We start from the raw sequence: 20,796 nt of genomic DNA on the forward strand, positions 1-20,796 counted from the left end.
TCACCTCCCAGTCACTTTGACAACCTCCCCCAATAAAAGCTCCCACAGATTTTTAAAAATGCTCCCTTGAATGGTGCCTTCATTGAGAGCTACTACCATAAACTCACAGGGGATTTGAGATGCTGATGCAGCACAGCATATGACCAGCCTTAACTCTTGAAGCAGATACTTTGACTCTGAAGCCCTGTGCTGAGTTGGTGTGCATCTACTTGGAATATTGAGTGCAGTTCTCAACTCTATTAGCCAGGAAGCTTTTGAACAGAAACTCTTCCCTACTCATCAGCCCTGAGACTTCGCTGTGTACAACCTGGGAGTCATTGCTTTTGCCATTAACAGTCTCATTTGTCTTGGGGGATTTGGTGGAAAAAAGATTGAAAACAAATACAGTCACCTCATCTTATAATCCATTAAAATTGGCTATAGAAAACATAACAGCTTTATGCTTATAAGAACCTAAAATAAAATGTGGTAAAAATAATTATGTTAATTAATTTGAAAACAGTTAAGAATTGATGGTACCTCAGCCAGACAGTTCAAATCCTTGATTCTGTCAAGTGCAGAACATAGTAGCTAAGTTGTAAGTATGTGAGAATGTTATCAAATTAAAGTGTTTGAAAAGAATACTTTGCACACACGTGGATGGCAACACACAGAAAGGTCTATAGGTAATATAGGTCTATAGGTAAATTCTAGGAAAAGTACAGAATTTAATTTTGAAGTAGCAAATTACAGGAGAGGTTTTTGTATCAAGGTATGTAGTAGTCAAATAAACTAAGGTCAAGTAAGTTTGTAAGAGAAGTTAAATGAGTACATGAAGTGATCACAAAGGAAGTGACACAGGTACGAGGGGGAATAACCACCAAGAAGTAACCAAGTAATGGAGAAAGAAATGTATAAATTTGTTTCCTAATATTTTTTCCATCCATCACCACATATATGTCATTTACCAGGAAAAAGGAGGAAAAAAACAGGAGATAATCAAGAAGTGGTAAAATTAACACAAAGAAACTTAAGTACACACACACACATACACACACACACACACACACACACACACACAGTGATAAATCATGAAGGGTAAGGTTGAGCAATATTGTTACCATATTTGCAATTTGTAGCTTTAATGTAATATATCAAATGTTTTATACAATAGATTTATGACTAAAGACTCTAATATGTCTGTTCTTGAGTTTCTGTCTCTGTTTAATACATGATTATTTTGGTCATTGTTTTGAGAATTACTTTTTTATAAGGATTATCTATTAATGAAAATATGGTTAAGATATTTGATCTGTTTGGTGTATCTTCACACTATGAAGATAAGATCCCATGGATTATTGGTGCAGTTATGAGAACATAGTACACAATACCAAACTTAGTGTGTCTTAGTTTCCATATAGTGGGTCAATAAGAAATAGCTTTTAGACTGTTGATGATTTCCTGTGGGTTAATCACACAAATTGTAATTAGAACGTGTCACATTTATTAGAAAACTTTAAAAGTTATTTTCCTTTCACTGAAGAGGGATGGTGTATGTCCCCATTATAAGGATAACATTGATGAAAATGGGGACACATTATACCTTATTTCTTCTTCTTTTATAGGTTTTAAAACGACCAGAATATTTTGGGAAGTTTGGTAAAATACATAAAGTTGTCATCAATAATAGCACATCATATGCAGGCTCACAGGTAACTAATTATAGGGATTTTTGCCTTTCCTCCCTGTGGTCTAGGCTTGACCTGGGCTATTCAGAAGGAAAATCTGCTTTCTGGGAGTAGAAAAGCCTGAGGGTCAAGGATTTAAGCAGTGTTAGTGACCTCTACTGGTGGGGTGGGGGAATTTCTGGTGCTTATTTGACTTCAGGACTTAACAGTGAATTGATTGTAGTAAGAAATGGTAAAACAAAGATTAAGTGATGGTTTGAGGGGGAGGGGGAGTTGAGTCTATTATCAGGCAGTGTAATAATTAGGTGATGATTTCTAATAAACTTAATAGAGCATCTTTGTTATGCTGGTATTAGGAGACAGAATAGTCTTACAAATTGGATTTATTTTGGGGAGAACATAATTTGACACAGTGTCTTGAAGTTTTTTTTTTTTAAATCTAACTTTCAAAGTTTGTTGTAACCTAGACGAGCCTGTCAAATGACTTTAGAAAAATAAATACCAAGCCAGAGATGATATTTTATCCATATTATATTTTAGTCTACTTAAAATCAGATAAGTATGATTGTTTTAAGATGAGCTATTACATGGTTTAATCAAAGCTACTACTATTTCTGATTATGGTCATTATTATTAATGATAATAGTAGTAAAGACTTTTAGAATTCCCTAGGCAGGGTGCAAAGGAATTGTTTTTTTCTTGAATTTGAAATTAGTAACCGTGTGTTTTCACTTTAGGGTCCAAGTGCCAGTGCTTATGTAACCTATATCCGGTCAGAAGATGCTCTCAGAGCCATACAGTGTGTCAACAATGTGGTAGTAGATGGCAGAACACTTAAGGTAATCTGGCCTCTTGATTGTTTTTAAGGGGGAAGAGATTAAATGTAGTAAAAAGGGGAGACTCTTAGCATTTGCTCATTACATTTGGAGGGAGTCTGTTTGAAGATTGCTTCTTAAACATCCGTACTAACTTATGACCGCTAATTTGTTTACTTCCAGCTTATGTAGGGTCTTGTTTTACCAGGTAGGAATAAACACATTCATTATTAGGTGATGATCTTTAAAAATCTGTATTTACACATAGTCTTATTTTGTGAAAATAGGATCTATTATTCTTATCAGAAATAGATAATGATTCTAATTTGTCATCCTTAAAGATTTGGCCATTGATCAGTTAAGGTTTGAGTAAAGGGTTGCACTAAGCCATGCTTGATATGAATGGAGAGAGGATGGCCTAACTAGAAAAAAGAATTTGCTTAGGTGCCTAACTTCTGTAACATGGAATAGGTTTTGTATGTCTTCTCTAGGGAATATGATTTGGGTACTCAAGTTCTGGAAAACCTAACTGAGGTGCTTTCTTTAGTTCTCCCAAAGAAGCATCATTTTTAATAGATGCTGCTAGCAGCAATAGTTTAGTTCTCCAGTGTTCAGAGTCATACTTCTCTTCTTGTTTTGTCATGTCTGTGCCTCATTTGAGGTGAAGTGAAAATACCAATTCACATTTTGGGTCCTTCCCCTCCCCCTCTTTCTGCAGGCATCTCTAGGTACAACAAAATACTGCAGTTACTTCTTAAAGAATATGCAGTGTCCAAAGCCTGACTGCATGTATCTACATGAATTGGGGGATGAGGCGGCCAGCTTCACGAAAGAGGAAATGCAGGTAGTAAATTAATGTGAATTATAAACTTTGCAGAAAAGGAAGTATTGTTCTTTATAAATTAAAATTTCAAAAGCAAAAACTGGGGATTAAAAAAAATTATTATTAAAGTAGCATTTTCCAAATAGTGTTCCATGGAATGTCAGTTCTACAGAATATTGTTCTATTAAAAATGGATCTGTAATCCATTAAGTTTGAAAATGCTAGATTAATGAAGATAAATAGTTTTATTTCCTGCAGGACTTCTCAGAGTCTTTAATATGCTAATACATATCCAAGAAGGGAATGTACAGTCAGAACTTAATTGACCAAGGAAAGCATTTTGGTAAATGCTACTTTAGGGGGAATATCAACAAATTGGAAGCTAAGTGGATTACTGTAATTATGAGAGTTTTTCCTTCCCAGTTTCCACTCTTTATAGAACATGCTAGAAGATAATAACCTATCAAATATTGCTGATAACCTAACATTTTTATAAAATGATTCTCCTCATGAAAGTGTACAATGAGTCAGTGTCCTGTGAAGGTGGATTGAAGGTTTATTATCCTGTGTTCTTTTTTATATTTTCTATTCTCTGGTCTCCTTTCAACTTGTAGTATTATAAACATGATTTTACAAGTAAAATTGTTGACCATATGCATATTAAATAAGGATTATACCAAAGCACAATGCTGCACTTCCCTATTATAGATGAGGACATCAGATTGTTGCTGTGGACTTTTGCTGTAATACTTCTCATTTAGAAGATAGAGGGCCGTTGATTGCTACCTTGGGCTCTCCAGGTCAAACTAGAGAGAGTCTGGTAGGGTCTCTGTTAAGAGCATATTGTTAAAATGAAATCTTTCCCCTTTTTCACTTGGAGTTATTTCAAACTTAAATCCCATTATAATTGATTCATTGGAATTTCTCGATCGTGTTTCTTTATGGTCTAAAAACAATGTTAAAATAAGGTCTCTGTGGGCGCCTGGGTGGCTCAGTGGGTTAGGCCGCTGCCTTCGGCTCAGGTCATGATCTCAGGGTCCTGGGATCGAGTCCCGCATCGGGCTCTCTGCTCAGCAGGGAGCCTGCTTCCTCCTCTCTCTCTCTCTCTCTGCCTGCCTCTCTGCCTACTTGTGATCTCTCTCTGTCAAATAAATAAATAAAATCTTTAAAAAAAAAAAAAAATAAGGTCTCTGTGATATTTAATGGGGAGAGATGACTTCTTATTTAATAAATGCTTCTTGATTTTTTTTTTCTTTTTTTGGGTGAAACGTTGTGAGTAGAATCTAAGGTCACATCATTCCAGAATAAATTTTGACATGTAGAGAACATGCATTACTCATGCTACTGTTATATTGAAAATTTCTGCCAAAGAATTTCTAAGCCCTAGTCGATCTCATTTTTGAGTAATCCTGAATTATAAACGAAAATGGACAGACAGTCCCATGGAACTGACTTGTAATGGGATTTAACCTGTCTTTCTGGACTGCCCCTGTAAAATCATTTGATTATTAGTTTTAGTGCTTAGTTGCTAATGAAAGCCATAAGTCTCCTGAAGTATTGATTGCAGAAAATAATTTCAAGGCTTTTCATGTTTTAAAGATGTAACATCCACATCTCCTATATTTTTTTCTTAATAATTTAAAATTCATATTGTGATGAATTCATCTGCTCTTTATGTGAGTTTAAAATTAATTTGAAAAGAGGTTTCTTTATTGAAACGGTTCCTCTTATATAGAAAGGAAATTTGAACAAATTATGTCATGGCAAAAATCAGAAGATCTTTCCTTGTTATTGCATAATTAAAAATTTGGTACCATATGAAATATTTATAGATCCATTTGAAACAGGCAGGAGCCCCCTTGGAACAGGGCACAGTGCGCTGTGCAGTGTATATAACACAGTTCTACTTGATTAGGTGACGTTGGCCTTGCTTGTTTTTACTGTCTTGTGTTTTTTTGATCTGTCCCATTCTGGGTTTGGTTTTCCTGTAACATCTAGTTAGACCACACTTTAAAATAATTAAACAATCCTGAAGGTAAGTAAAAATGTCATTTCAGTCATGATTTACATGCGAGTAGTAAAAAGTTTTTCAAAGTAATTTCACTGTAATTGATTTAAGATTTTATTTATTTATTTTTGAGAGCTAGGGAGAGAGCACAAGCATGAGTGGGGGGCAGAGGGGCAGAGGGAGAAGCAGACTCCCCAGTGAGCAGGGAGTCCAGTAAGGGACTCCATCCCAGGACCCTGGGATCATGACCTGAGCCGAAGGCAGATGCTTAACCCACTGAGCCACCCAGGCACCCCTCATTGTAACTTCTTTTTGTGTAAGACTAATTTCCAGAGGCAGTCTTTGCCTAATTTTCCCGATAATGTTTGTGATACTGTCTTCTGATATGTAGCAACCGACTATAGTAAATACAGATTTCTCTCTGTGTATAGAGCAGTGATCTGTAAACTTTCTGTAAAGAGCCAGTTAGTAAATATTTTAGGCTTTCTGGGCCTATGGTCTTTTTAGTAAATACTCAGTTCTTCTGTTGTAGCAGAGACCAGCCATAGACAGCAAGTAAATGAATGAGCATGACTGTTCCAATAAAACTTCACTTATAAAAACAAAGGGGCTGGGGACACCTGGGTGGCTTGGTTTGGTGTCTGCCTTTGGCACAGATCATGATCCCAGGGTCCGGGGATTGAGTTCTGCTTTGGGGTTCCTGCTCAGTGGGAAGTCTGCTTCTCCCTCTCCCTCTGCCTGCTGCTCCCCGTAATTGTGCATGTGTGCTCGCTCTCTCTCTCTCTATCAAATAAGTAAATAAAATCTTAAAAAACACACACACAAGAGAAACAAAGGGGCTGGCTGTAAACTGCCAGCTCCAGTTTTGGAGTTTAAAATAACATTAATTTTTATATAAAAACAAAGTAATGGAATTTTTACTTTGTGTCAAGATAATGAAAAAGGTTATTAATACTCTTCTTCTGTGTACAATTTACAACATGTTTTTCTTATTTATTTAAAAGATTATTTATTTGACAGAAAGCAAGAGAGAGAGAGAGCAAGCAATAGAGGGAACACAGGCAGGGGGAGTGGGAGAGGAAGAAGAGAAGCAGGCTTCCTGCTGAGCAAGGAGCCTGATGTGGGGCTCTATCCCGGGACTCTGGGATCATGACCTGAGCTGAAGGCAGAGGCTTAACGACTGAGCCACCATCTAGGTGCCCTGTTCGTCTCTTTTAAAAAGAGAAATTAAATATTTTTGGTGATCTTCAGAAAATTCTGTAATGGCCCTGTTAGAAGGCTTCATTCTTAAATGAAAGATGGAGGAATAAGTTGAAAAGGGCCTCTATTGTTATTTTCCTTTTTTGTTTTTCCCTTTCCTCCTTCTTTCCTTCCTTCCTTCCTTCCTTCCTGGATTTATTTATTTAGTTGACAGAGAAAGAGAGAAAGCACAGCAGGGGGAGTGGGAGAGGGAGAAGCAGGCTTCCTGCCAAGCAAGGAGCCCAATGTGGGACTCAGTCCCAGGACCCCGGGATCATGACCTGAACCAAAGGCAGATGCTTAGCAGACTGAGACACCCAGGTGCTCTGGACCTCTAGTTTTTTGAGCTGGCAAAAAAGTTGTCTGTAATTATGCTTTCTGCACAATAAATGGTTGATGAAATCCTAAATGAATGGATTTGTTGGAAGAACTTTCATTGGTCTGGCAGTTCTGTGACATCCTTACAGGGTTCTCTAATGCCATGAAAAACCCTTATATGTTTTATTTAGGATATCTTTAATAATTCAGAAAGTAAGTCATTACTTTATACCACCCATTTTGTGAACCCCACTGCAGTTTTAATTTCTTCTTCCATTAGGCGGGTAAGCACCAAGAATATGAACAGAAACTACTTCAAGAATTATATAAGTTAAACCCCAATTTTCTTCAACTATCTACGGGTTCAGTTGATAAGAATAAGAACAAAGTGACACCACTGCAGAGGTATGATACGTAAGTACCGATATTAGTATAATCGGACACCTTACCTTCATGTCTGTCTATCTTCTCTTCTCATTTTACATCTTCTTCAGGCAAAATTCTTGACAGTGTCTATCATTTGTGCAGAATTATTGCATTGTATAGGAAATGTTGAGTCACACTTTCTGGGTTTGAAAGTTTGCTGCCTCCTGCTCCCTGGTAATACTTCAAATGAGCCTCTTGGTGGCTACCCCTTTGCATTGGTTTGCAGACTGCCCTGGACCCTGGGAACACCCTCCTTGAAAAAAAAGGAATTTAAGGGATGTTGGTTATTGAAGGGCTCTTATTGACTAATTAGGGTTCCCCCTCCCCCGATACAGTTGAGGGGTAAAATATTGTAAAAGGGGAAGTGGGAATTATCTGAAGCATTGTATGTTGGGGACACAAATAATTGTGGTTTTCTAGTCACAGGAATCATTAAAGTCTTATATCCTCTGAATGAGGAGGATTCAGAATTTTCATCTCAAGAAACAAATTATTTTTGTGTAGACCTGTATTATGTCAATGTTTAAATAAATTTATAGTCTAAGGTATTGAGTCTCATTCTGATATGGTGATCTTCACATTTTGGGTTATATTTGGTTATGGCCTGTCAGAAAATGGTATGGTTAATAAAAACAGTAATTTGGGGTTGTACTCTATCCTGAATGTTCCTTAAGTTTCATGTGTTAGGAACTTGTAATTTTTTTTAAATTTGGTAAGTTTAATTTTTATAAAATGAATTCATTTAAATATATAGTTATAATTAATTTAGGTATGTTGATTTTCTTTTTTAAAAAACTTAGTCCAAAGTTAAATTTGTTTAAAGTGATATTCTAAATGTCTGGTTGTTACTTGTTACAGTCCAGCATTTAGCACTAAAGTAATATAAGGGCCATTTTTCAAATACAGCTTATAATAACTACATACATTGTCATCAGGTCTGTTTCTTCAACTGCCTATTCTTGTGTTTAAATTCTTGAAGTCCTTAAGTTTATTCACTTTGGTGGTAAAGATTATTTATAAGGCTATTAAAATTTATTTATGTATGCACACACTTATACACATATGCACATGTACATACGTGTGTATATAAAGATATATAAAAGAGGCCACAGAGCAAAGCATAAAATTACTATATAGTAAACTGTGTAAAATTTGTTTATATCAAAGCTAAGAATTAAAGCTAAGTCCAACAGAAATCTTTTGGGATGGGAAGCTTTGACCCTTTCCATTGATCTTTTTGTACCTACTCCTTTCTACTCCTGGATGTTTATTTTATTATGAACCATATTCTATTCCTTACTTCAGTGGTTGCTAACTCAATAGTGCTTCATATAAGAATGGGGTTATTGTAGTAAAAATTTATTTCCGATGCTTTTAACATTTATATACATCACTGTTTCATTAAAAATATCATTCTAATTAAAACCATAATCTGGGTTTATAGCCCCTAGAGAATTCAGACCAGAAATTTAAAATTTAGATAATCCCTTTGAGATAATGTTCATTTCCTGAATATGAAAGTAATATGTTTCTACTTAAAGAAATTTGAAAAATATATAAAAGCAAACGGAAGAAAGTAAATATTGTCTGTGATCTCAGTGCTCAAGATGTTTCCCTGAAAATTATTTGATGTGTTTCCTGCAGTGTGTATTTCTTTGTAGTCTTTTTCCTTCTTGTGAATGTATATATACACAAAATACATTGGTTTGTTATGTTTTAAAACTTAATATTCATTATTATGAATATTTTCCTTTGTCATGAAAACATAATTTTTTATGGCTGCATGGTATTTCATTATACATGACCATTTGAAATTTATTAAAACAACCTCCTGCTGGTGTATATTATTTTCATTTTGGTGCTCTTATTTATGACACTGTGATGAACATTTTTTTCATATAAACATTTTGGTTGTAGCTTTGATTCTCTTTGAAGTAGAACTGCTGAGTCAAAGATGATTATCTATTTCCTTGAATTGAATATTTTTTCTGCACATTTGCCAATTGGATAAAAACTGTCTCATTTTAATTTGTATTTGACTAATAGACTGAACTTCTTATAGATTGTGAATTCATATCTGTTTGTTATGTTTTATTGATGTATTTAAGTGTTGTATGTGCATTATACAGAACTAACTTCCCCAATTAGTTGACCAGTCTATTTGTGTTTCAAAATACTTGAATTTATAAATCAATTTTGGAAGAAATTCTGTTCTGCAATATAATACTGAGTGTTCTGAACCATTAACATGATATATCTCTCCAAGTCTTCTGTATCTCTTAGAAAAGAATTTGTTGCTGTCTTTCCCCTGCTTTATTGTATTGCATCTCCCACTACCACCTCTTCCTATCTGAGAACTCCGAGGCTAAAAATTAAAGACCAGTGTTAGAAAGTGGGGCTATCAGGCATCCTTGTCTCATTTTTTTAATAGGGTTATCTCCCTGTTTTATAAGGCTGTCTCTGGTGTTTTATTCACTTGTAAATGTGATTTTAATCGTTTATTTGAGAGAAGTATTTTTAATCACAGTATTGAGAATACCTTGTTATTGTTAATTTTTTTTCTTTAGATTGAAGGTGAAAATTGACACTTACCAAATGTCCTTTTGGTGTTTATAACAAGTTTTTCTTTATTTTTTTGTGATCAGTTATTATTAGATTTACTAATATGTTATTGCCTTTGCCTTCATATAAAGTATAGTCAGAACACATAACTGTTTCAGTAGCAAGAGGGGAATGTCCTGGATACCACAGAGTAAAAGGAAGAGAAAGGGAGATTTAAATTAAAACAATGTACTCAATTAAATAACTGCCCAAAGCCAGTGTTACTAAACCTTACCTGGGATCAGAATAAATTTTAACATGGTTAGCAGTGCTTTGCATAAGTACACAATATAGGAAGGTTTCCTTGGGGAAGAAGAAGGGTTATTTTTTGTTGGTTTAATTCAGGTCCCCCAAATTTAAGGGCAGTTGATGGCCCAAGGTACAGAGAGTTCTTGTTTTGGCAAGCTCCTGTAGCTTGTTTTCTTCACATGCCAACCCCTGCAAAAGATTAAATTCAATTGATTGTCATTACTACTGAAGGTTTGCTTTGGTCTTCATTTCCACATTGTCACTGTACAGGATATAGTGGTAGGGATGAATCTGTAGATAATTTTCCTTTTTCCCATAGGGAAGACTTGTCAAGTTAGAAAGGTGAACAATATGACCCTTTCCAAAAAATAAAAAATAAAATAAACATGACCCTTTCCATGGTCCTACCCAGCAGATAAGTTTTTCTTAGTCAAGATAAGTTGAGAATTAAGCTTTCTAGGGAAGAAAGAAAAAGAATGGTTTCTTTCTGTCTCTTCTTGTCATTCACATGTAGTGAATATCAGTTTTGCAAGAATCGCAGGAAAACAAAATGTGGAACCATATGAATTGACACTAAACCTAAAATGCAGTTTCCTCTTATTTCTGATTAAGCCAGAGTACAAATATTCAGAGTATCATAGCTACTGAATCCTCACTGAACCCTGACATGGGTTCATATGTAAGTGAGGTTCCTGTAATGTGTCTTATTCCTGTTTCGCTTAAATGAACATTAAATTATAAAAGGGTATATGTCATTTGTTCTCACCACCCTTCATTATGATGCATTCCAGAGTTTATCAGTCAGATGGAGTATAGATGTGCTACTTTTCTATATTAATCAGTTACTTTGAAATGATGAATACAAATGAGAGAATGGGGAATAAGGAAGCCATGCATTAGTGATGCTTTGAAATACCTTAATTTCAGTTGAGACACTATTTGTGTCCCAGTTGAGAACTGTGAAGGGAATAGCAGCTAGATGGGCTATTGTGCCCAGGGACAGTGAGTAGGCCTACGTAAGAATTTGGGGAGCAAATTATTGGGTCTATAGATCCCTCAAGGTAAGTGGTTATGACTTGATATTGTGGCTTAGGGAAGCCACAGTTGAAAGATTAGGATGTTTGTCTTCAGACTTAGGTGTGAGGAGGTGTTGGTGTCTTTTGGGTGCCTTCAGTTTCAGTTGTCCTGCGTGGTAGATATCACTGGCAAGGAAAACTGAAACTGGCAAGTCTCAGAGAGTTTAAATAATTCACCAGTAAGTACCCTACACAAATAAGTGATAGACCAGATTCTGACCAAAGTTGCTGTCACTTTTACGCCCAGGCTCATTCTTCCACTCTGCCACAGCTCAGTCTAGAGGAGGTAAAATTCTTTTAAGAGACTTTAGCCTGAATCAAAACTCTAACGTGAATCAAACTTACTGACTTAACGAAGACTATGTCACAACTAATATGTAGTTTGACTTTGAAGAACTCAGGTCTGAAAGGCTTATTATCTTCAGGATAAATCAGATATACTATACATCCAAGAAATTAATGGTATTTTAAGCAAAAGCTTTCCTAAACCTCAGTTTGGTGGCTATAGAGGAAAAACTAAAGAAAGGAACATGACTATAGGAATTTGTTAGTTTTTATCACATTGAAAGAAAATGCATGTCTTTTTAAAAACATGGCTGTATTTTTATTGAAAATCAAGTATAAGCTTTGATAAACTGCAAGCATAGTCAGAGTGCCTTATTTATTCAGCGGAATGGGAGTGGTCACCGCATTAATCTTGTTCTCCTACCCTGACATCATGTAGTCTGGTATGATTTAGAAAAAGTATAGTCCAGAGACTTGTTGAAAATAGTCTTGGGTAGGGCTTGTTAAATCACAAATAGGCTTTAGCACATCTGTGAACTCTCTGAAATTTTATCAGATTGTGTGTGTGTGTGTGTGTGTGTGTGTGTACGTTTTTCTGGAGAGAGGACTCATGACCTAATAATAATTATAAATTACACCAGCATGTGCTGGTACTTAGAGGTGATTTTAGCAGTGATTTTCAAACCATGGACAGGAGCCATGAGAGATGGCCTACTTTTCTTTTTTTTTTTTTTTTTTGTAAAATGGATCCCCAGAAAGGGATTTCCCCTTTTATAATAGACAAATGATTTGCAGTTTCATACTTTTTTTGTTTTAGCATGAAACTCAGGGCTACTTATTAGTAAACTAAGTAGATGCGTTAGTAAGATTTACTAAAATTGGGTGTATATATTAAAATTAGTGAGCTATGAAATTTTTCTGACCGTTGTTCTCAGAGTCTTTTTTCTTATTTCTTTTAAGAAATTTTATTCCCCTTCTGTATTTGGAAATATAAAGTTACCGCACATGTGCACATACATACTAAAAATCTAGTAAGCAAGTTCTGGTGTCTTGTTCCACCTTCGTAGAATATTTTCAAAAAAGTTAGAGAGCTCCGATACTTTTTTTTCCAGAGGGTGGGGCATAATGAGTGTGGGGGATGGATAGTTAAGTGAGCAATTGTGTGTTTAAATTCTACTTAAGTATATAGTATCTTTTAAAAGATCAACCTTTATTACTGAAGTGCAAAATGAAAAAGAAGAGATGGAGACAGTTTTACTTGCTGCTTTTGAAAGCTGGCCACAGCCTACATGTTTAGGATGGTGGTTGTTGATCTTTCAACTTTAATATTAAGAATTATTGAATTTTTTAATTACTAGTAATCAAAACATTTATTTTCACTCATGTTCAGTACATCCTGGAGTTCTTGAGAAAGTTTCAGTTAAAATCATATTTGCCAAACTATAATCAGCCCAGATGATTGATGCATTTTTCCTTACCATGCTAGCAACTCATTGTGCCACATTATGTAAGAGGTGGCCATATTTTAGTAGTAAAGTAATACTTGAAATGTTCATGTATATTTGAAGCCTGTATCAAATAAACTCTGTAAAGGCACGCTACCTGTCTGTAATTTAAATTTGTCCTTTGCAGTAGCAAATGTTGATCTCAGTTGTTGAAGATGGGCGAGCGCAAATAATTAAAATGAACTCTTCTAAATGAATATGGAGTATTCAATATAGGAGCAGTGTGCGTATGTATTTGTATATACAGTAACATGACAGTGAAATTTGGAATGTCCATGGCTTGATATAAATTATACCTTATTTTTGAAATGCGACTTTAATTAGCACAATCATGAAGACTTTGTCTTTTCAATGTGATGAAAAGGAGAACTAGACCTTCTCAGTATTTTTTCTGTCCCACTCCCAGTCTGGAAAATGGTCTTTTCTTTGATTCTTCTCCTATGTAACAACTTGTCTTATGTTACAAGAGACTGTTTTCAGGAATTTGGTGGCATTGCTACAAAATTCCTAGAAAGGAAGTCACATTTGAGCACTGACTTTGGGGTGACTTAGAAACTAGCATGTCTGGATGCAAACATAGGTATAGCTGCTTAAACTGCCTGCTTGCAGATAGCTGTAGAGCATGGTTTCTTTGTAAAATCTTTTGAATTTGATATTAATAATTCCTTCTACTCTACAATCTGATAACAGTACTCCACTTCACTTCCAGTAGTGTAGTAATCATCAAATACCAGATGTTGCAGTTTAGACTAAATAAATCAGTATCTCGAGAGACAGATTCTGGATATGCACTGTATATTTTTATATTTCAAAAAAAAATGAACATATTTACATATTATGTCCCATAGCACTGGATTCCAATTTTAGGGTTAGTTTAAAAATATTTACTCTTGAGAAATCTATAATCTCATCATAGATTTCAGAACTATTTAGGACTAGAACTTAAAAAAAAAACTCAGCAGGACTCTGTATATGAAGATATTACATGTTTACAAATTTTTGTTTACAGACATTTATACACACAGCATTGCCTGCTGGAAATATCTTGTGTTATGAGACCCACCTACTTTTTAGAATTGTTTAGTCCCACTTGAGTCCAGTACTTTTCAGTCAGTTGTGTGGTATTTAAAGACTTTAGGTGTTCTGATTTCTCTTCCTCTCAGCATTATTACTGGGCAACGATGATTCAAAAGCTAACATGCCATTCCTTCAGTTCTTGGACCAAATGAACTCTGAGTGTGCCTGCTGCAGCTAGGACCCTGAGTGCTTGTTGCCACAGCAGAACTTGTGAAAATTCTATTGGGACAGTCAGGCCTTTCCGCAGGGCCCTACCAGTTGGCTGAGATGATGTTTAATCTATTTAATTCTGATTCAGGCTCAGAGGGCTCAGTCGGAGCAAGGAGAGACAGACCTCAAAGAACCTGTGGAGAGCCAGCAGCAGGAGACTGAATCCTGGAACCTGGAATTAAGGGCTAAATTGGAGAAGCTGGTGAAATCCATCAACTTGGAATTAAGGGCTAAAACGGAGAAGCTGGTGAAATCCATCAGCCAACTGAAAGACCACAAGGATGTCTTCTACTCCCAGTAGAATCAGTGAGAATGTCATCTTAAGACCCCCATCAGACTAGACATTAGCAGCTTCTGGAGGAAACCACGTGAATTGGACGAAAAGGAAAAAGGAGGTGCTGGATACCTTTAAAGCTACTGCTAATACTGCTAAGCCACTTACCTATCCTAATCAAGCTTAAGTCCAGCAGTGAAATGCCTGCATCGGAGCCCACTTGGACCACAGTTGCAACAGTTGCAGAAGTGTTCATGGCTGGAGGAAAGTTGTTTTTCATCTGTATCAGCTGCTAGTGGAGCTGAAGGGCCTGAGTTACCTGGTTAGCTATCAGGATGACTCTAACCAAAGAGGTGAACCTGTGGAAGGTCCTATTCACAGAGTTGCTTTAAGTGTCTGCTCACAAAGCTGTTGTGGTAGAAACCCAACCTTGCATCCCCCAAACTTTCTACCGGCCCTTCATCTGCAAGAGCGGGAGGAAGTCTACTGTCCTACAAGGCTGCTGGCGAATTTCCAGGAAGGCAGTGGGTCCCTGACTACACAAGTCCCCATGGACAGGAATCCTCCAATCCTCCCTCCTCAGTTACAGGGTCTCTAGAAGTTCAACATTCTGACTTCAAACAAGAAAACTTTGACCCATGAGAAGGGGCAAGAGCCAGGGTTTAATGCGTAATTTTGGCTACTTGACTCTGGTTGGTTCCTGAAAGGGCAGCATTAGGGGCTTCAGAGGAATTGCACATTATCAGGGTCTTGGTTGGATACATCTACCAGGGCCTGAAGCAGGAGCTGAAAACAGATAGCCTTTGTGTGATTATTTTTAACATGAAGCTACTCAGTTGCTTTGGCGTTGGTTCTCTGGTTCAGTCTGCTCAGCATAAGCCCTCAGAATCAGTAGTTCTTTTCTAGCCCCCCACCCAAAGCCCTCCTGGAGCTTGCTGGGCCCTGTTCTTAGTTGGCAGTTCTTGTCCTGTGTTGGCTGAGACCTTGACCTAGAGCAGCTGAGCATGCTGAGGTACAAGCTCTTTGGGCAGAACTCTAGGATTAAGGGTACATTGTTGTCCTGGGCTGACTTCACTAAACAGGCGAACCCCCCCCCCCGCCCTCCCCGCTGCTTTATGCAAGCTACCATTCTGGACATGGTTGCACAAAAATCTGGGCCTGGTACATGATCACCTGAGGAATCTGTGGAATGATGGCCATATCATGGGCTTTGTGAGCTGGAGTCAGAAGTACCAGCTGCTGAAGAAGATCCATTTCTGGAGCCTTTCTACTACATTTCAGTGAATCACTGGAAGGGGACATGACCTGCTCCAGGGTGGACCATCAGGACAGTGATTAGGTGATCTACTCTGTGCCTCCCAAGAGCAGGGAAGTACTGCAGTCACTCCTGCTGACTGAACTCTTCCAGCACTATCAAATGCTTACTGAGGGAGAACATACCTGAGAATATGCTGTATTTCCTCTACCCCTAAATTTCCTGGAGTGAGGCTTTTGGGTATTACCACCAGAAGAAAGTTAATCTTGAGGAACAGAGGAAATACCTGAAACATAGGCTCCTTGGGCTGTCTGTAGACAGGTGGATGAACTGCAACAGCTGCTGGAGCTTTAGCAGGAGCCAGAATTGGATTCATTAGAGCTGGAGCCCAGGATGGCTTAAGGGCCAGAGCTAGGCCTGGAGTTAGAGCTACTGCTGGAGGCAGTTGGATCTGGGGCAGCACTGGAGCTGGAGCCCATACTAGGCATGGTGGCACCAAGAGTGCCAGAGCCAATCCTGGGACCAGAACGGAAGCTGGAGCCTGTTCTGGAGCCATTCCCAAGGAACCCCACAAGACAACTACTGTTGCTCTGTGATAGGCTTCTAGTGTAACTTGAGATACAAATGAAAGTGGGGCCCCTGTGCATGTTGGTGTTTCTTGGTTATGTTAGAGGACCAGACTTGTTCAGAAGGAGGCATTTCTAAACAGAAGTCGCTAATAAACTTTGTGTTGACCTAGAAAAGAAAAAGAAAACTTGTAGATTTTTTGTTTGCTTATTTTTAAATAAAGAAGCCCTGTGCAGTTTATCTTAGTGTACCCAATCTTCTTTCATCTGATATCATGAGGACTTGGCAGTTTTTTACCAGAGACTAGTCCATTTCATAGAGTAGGTGTCTTTGTTCCTTATTAAATGTGGTATTTATTAAAGTTTATTTTCCTTTCTTAACCTTTATGGTGTAACAGTGGGTTGGTGGATGTTGAATGTAAAACAACAGGTATTTAATACAACTATAGTTTAAGCAGATACAGAGCTTGATGAAGAAGGAAGTCCACATCCAGTACTAGGGAAGTTGTTAGTCTGACCTGTTAGTAGTAACCTTGGGAAAGTGTTACCTGTCCAGCCATTAGAGGTCCAAGGAGTTCACATTTATTGGAATTAGAATTTGTAAATATATATTTTTCCTGTTGAGATTATACATGCATTTGCAGGCATTCTCCCATCTGTATTTTCTTTTGCACTGATAAAGTTGCATTTACAATGGTAGGTTTAACTATAATTGACTTTTTACAACCCACGTAGGAAATAAAAACAATTTCTAGTTGTATCTTTATTCTTAAAGCTTTTCATTTATTATTCCTTGAGTAGTTAATTTAAAAATTGAGTGGAGCATAAGCTTACTGATACCTTGCCCAATCTAGGTTTTTTAGCAGCTGTCTTTGGTTTGATGATCCTGATCTAGAAATTTTTAAGCATCTTTGGTAAAGTTTTACCAAAATTTACTGTGTAAACCATCAAATGTTATGAATCAGTAGTTATGAAACCTCAGCATAGTGGACTAGATGATATAAATTGTTCTAATTAGTTGTAATCCAGAAACATTATCAAGGTTTATTCTGAGTGCAATATTTTCAGATATTGCCATCGACACTAGAAAGACTAACCTCACCTGTATTGAAAATTATTACTTAATGCTCTTTAATGGTGGTGGCTGAGAACCTGAACTGAGCTAGAGACACTGCAGTTCTTCTTTTGTAATGTCTTGCTTTCATCCTTTTGTTTCCATTGTTTCTGTTTCCTCTCACCTTTAAGCCTTAAGTTTGGGGAAGATGGTGGAGTAGTTAGCACCAGGAATCTGTCTCCCCACCTGGACAGAATCTGAGTTGCACCGGCAGAATCTGAGTGATACACCTGTTTTGGAATTCTGAAATCTGTTGAAGGATTGCAAATTTCATGGAAAGACTTGGGTTAATTTTGGTCAATTTCAGCTCTTAGGCCAAAGCGGCTATCTATCCTCTACCCCCAGCCATGGGTCAGGCAGCTGTGCACATGCTCCTGGAGTGGCTTGCATGTAGCTAGCAGGAGCCAGGGTGGGCAAAAACAGCCCTGTCTTTCATGTATTGAGGATCTTTGCTGTAATTGCTGATTACTGCTTCTGATCACAAGAGATGCAGACAAAGCGCAGGCAACCATTGTTGTGGGCCCTTCCCCTTCTGGCTGAAATGATACCCTGGGGATTTAAAGGACTAGTGTCCTTACCCTCTTTTCCCCTTTCTGTTTTTCCTTTTTCTCTTTTTGGTTGGTAGATTTTAAAGACTAGGAGGTTCAAAAACAACTGCACATATGGGGAAAGATGTAGGGTTTGTGCATGGCCAGAGAAAGGATCAGAAAAGACCTTGAGAAGACTTCAAATTTATATCTAGGACTGACCTTTTGTACGGAGACAGACTGCAAAAACGTAAACAAATAACAAAAAAAGCTAATAGGAAGAAAGAATCTGATTTCTAGAGGTACTGTGTTACTAGACTCAAAGGGCCAGTGTTGAATAATAAATCACTGTTATGCATATAAAAGAAACATAAAAGTATGGCTCATTCAGAAGAAAAGAATGATCAACAGAAACTGTCCCTGAAAAAAACCCAGTAGCAGATATAGTAGACAAAGGCTTTTAAAACAACTCTTTTAAAGATTACTAAGGAACAAAAGATGTGGAGAAAGTAAGAAAAAAAAAAGTATGAACAAAAGTGAAATGTCAATAAAAAAAGTAGGAAAGCAAAAAGAAATTCTGGATCTGAAAAGTACAGTAATTTAAATGAAAAATTCACTAGAGGATTCAAAGGCAGATTTGATTAGGTAGCAAAATCTGTGAACTTCAAGAAAAGACAATGGATATATTACAATGTGTTTGAGGAACACAAAGAGAAAAGACTGAAGAAAAGCAAACAGAGCCAAAGGAACTTGTGGGACACCATCAAGCAGACCAGTACATACATTGTCAGAGTCCCAGAAGGAGAAGAGAGAAAGATGCAGAGAGAATATTTGGGGGGAAGAAAAAATGGCTGAAAACTTTACAAATTCAATGAAAGAAATGAATATAAATATGGGACAACCTTAAGGAACTCTAATTAAAATGAACTCAGACAAACATTGATACAAACTGTTACCAAACCAAAATCCAGTCAAAATTTCATAATCTAAAATAAAATCAAATAAAGTCAAACCAAAATTTTATTAAAAAGCCAACGACAAGGAGAATCTCGAAAGCAACAGGAGATGTGAATCATCATGTAGACAGAATCTTCAACAAGATTATTGTATATTTCTCATGAGAAGCTTTGGAGGCCAGAAGGCAATGGCTAATATATTCAGAGTACTAAGATACAAAAACTATCAACAAAGAATTTTCTATCCAGCACAACTTTCCTTAGAGTGAGGGAGAAATTCAGACATTCCCAGATTAACAAAAACTGAGGGAGTTGGTGATCTCTAGACCTGCCCTGTAAGAAATGCTCAAGGGAGTCCTGCAAGGTGAACTGAAAGGAAACTAGTAAAGGTAAATAGATGGGCAAACATAAAAACTAGTGTGATTGTAACAATGATTTGTAACTATACTTTTTGTTACCTACATGATTTGAGAGACCAATATATTTAAGGTTCAATATATTAGTGTAAAAGCTGAAAGGGGTTGGGATTGAGCTGTAAAGGAGTAGTTTTTGTATGTTACTGAAATCAAGTTGATATAAATTTTGAGTGTTGTTAACTTTAGGATGTTAAATATAACTCCCATGATAACAAGGAAAGTAGCTCTAAGATATACACAAAAGGAGATGAAAAAGGAATTTGAACATTTCACTAGAAAAATGTCAGCTGAAGATAAATAAAACCAGTAATGTAGGATGGGGGGAAAACTATAAGGCATGTAGAGAACAAAAGGCATAAAGGGCATAATCACTGCTTTCTTAACAGTAATTACTTTAAATATAAATGGATTCAATTCTAATCAAAAGACAGATTGGTAAAATGGATAAAAATACATGATCCAACTATACGCAGTCTACTGGAGACTCACATTAGACCCAGAGACACAAACAGGTTGAAAGTGAAAAGATGAGAAAAGATAATCCATGAAAATAGTATACAAAAGAGATCAGGGGTTCTACTATCAAACAAAATGAACTTTAAATCAAGAGAGACGAAGGCCTTTGTATATTAATACAGCAAGAAGATAAAACAATTTTAAACCTTTATGCACCTAATGACATCATCAAAATATATGAAGCAAAAACTCACAATATTGAAGGGAAAAATAGTTATACAATAATAGTTGAAGACTTCAATACCCTATTCACAATAATGGTTATAATAACCAGACAGAAGACCAGTAAGGAGATAATTTATTTTAAAATAATATTTTTTATTAACTTATTTGGCTGAGAGAGAATGAGCACACAAACTGGGGGAGAGGAAGAAGCAGACTCCCTGCTGAGCAGGGAGCCTGACATGGGGGCTTGGTCCTGGAACTCTGGGATCGTGATCTGAGCTAAAGGTGAACACTTAACCAACTGAGCCACCCAGGTTCTCTAGTAAAGAGAGAATTTAAACAATATAATAGCCTAGCTGAATCTGACAGACACACATAACACTCTCCCTAACAGCAGAATACACATTATTCTCCATTTACATAGAAATTTTCCAGGATAAGATTATATGTTAGGCCGCAAATTAAGTCTCAGTAGATTTAAAAATCTAGATACCATACTGAGTATCTTTTCTGACTGTGGTAGGATAAAGTTAGAAATCATTATCAAAAGGAGATCTGGAAAATTCAAAAAACTGTGGGAATTAACACTTTTAAACAACTAATGGGTTAAAGAAAAAAAATCTCAAGGGAAATTGGAAAATACTTAGAAATGAATGAAAATGAGAACAAAACATCAAAACTATGGGAAATAGCTAAGAGGATGCAAAG

At 36.7% G+C, this 20,796-nt stretch overlaps 1 protein-coding gene and 1 pseudogene across 7 annotated transcripts in view; both read left to right on the forward strand.

Moving 5' to 3' along the window:
• CNOT4 (CCR4-NOT transcription complex subunit 4) overlaps window positions 1–20,796 on the forward strand; it is a 141,256-nt gene that overhangs the window by 75,391 nt on the left and 45,069 nt on the right. For 4 of the 7 annotated variants that reach the window (XM_059396351.1, XM_059396345.1, XM_059396347.1 and 1 more), the window contains exons 4-7: window positions 1,605–1,691; window positions 2,405–2,506; window positions 3,201–3,326; window positions 7,151–7,284. In XM_059396351.1, the coding sequence (XP_059252334.1) occupies window positions 1,605–1,691; window positions 2,405–2,506; window positions 3,201–3,326; window positions 7,151–7,284 (449 nt within the window). The remainder of the gene's footprint in view (window positions 1–1,604; window positions 1,692–2,404; window positions 2,507–3,200; window positions 3,327–7,150; window positions 7,285–20,796) is intronic. The other 3 variants (XM_059396346.1, XM_059396348.1, XM_059396350.1) reach the window with 1 other exon arrangement.
• Window positions 7,862–16,635, forward strand: LOC132015247 (signal transducer and activator of transcription 2-like; annotated as a pseudogene).

Source organism: Mustela nigripes, chromosome 4 (assembly GCF_022355385.1).
Source record: "Mustela nigripes isolate SB6536 chromosome 4, MUSNIG.SB6536, whole genome shotgun sequence".
NCBI classification, from domain to species: domain Eukaryota; kingdom Metazoa; phylum Chordata; class Mammalia; order Carnivora; family Mustelidae; genus Mustela; species Mustela nigripes.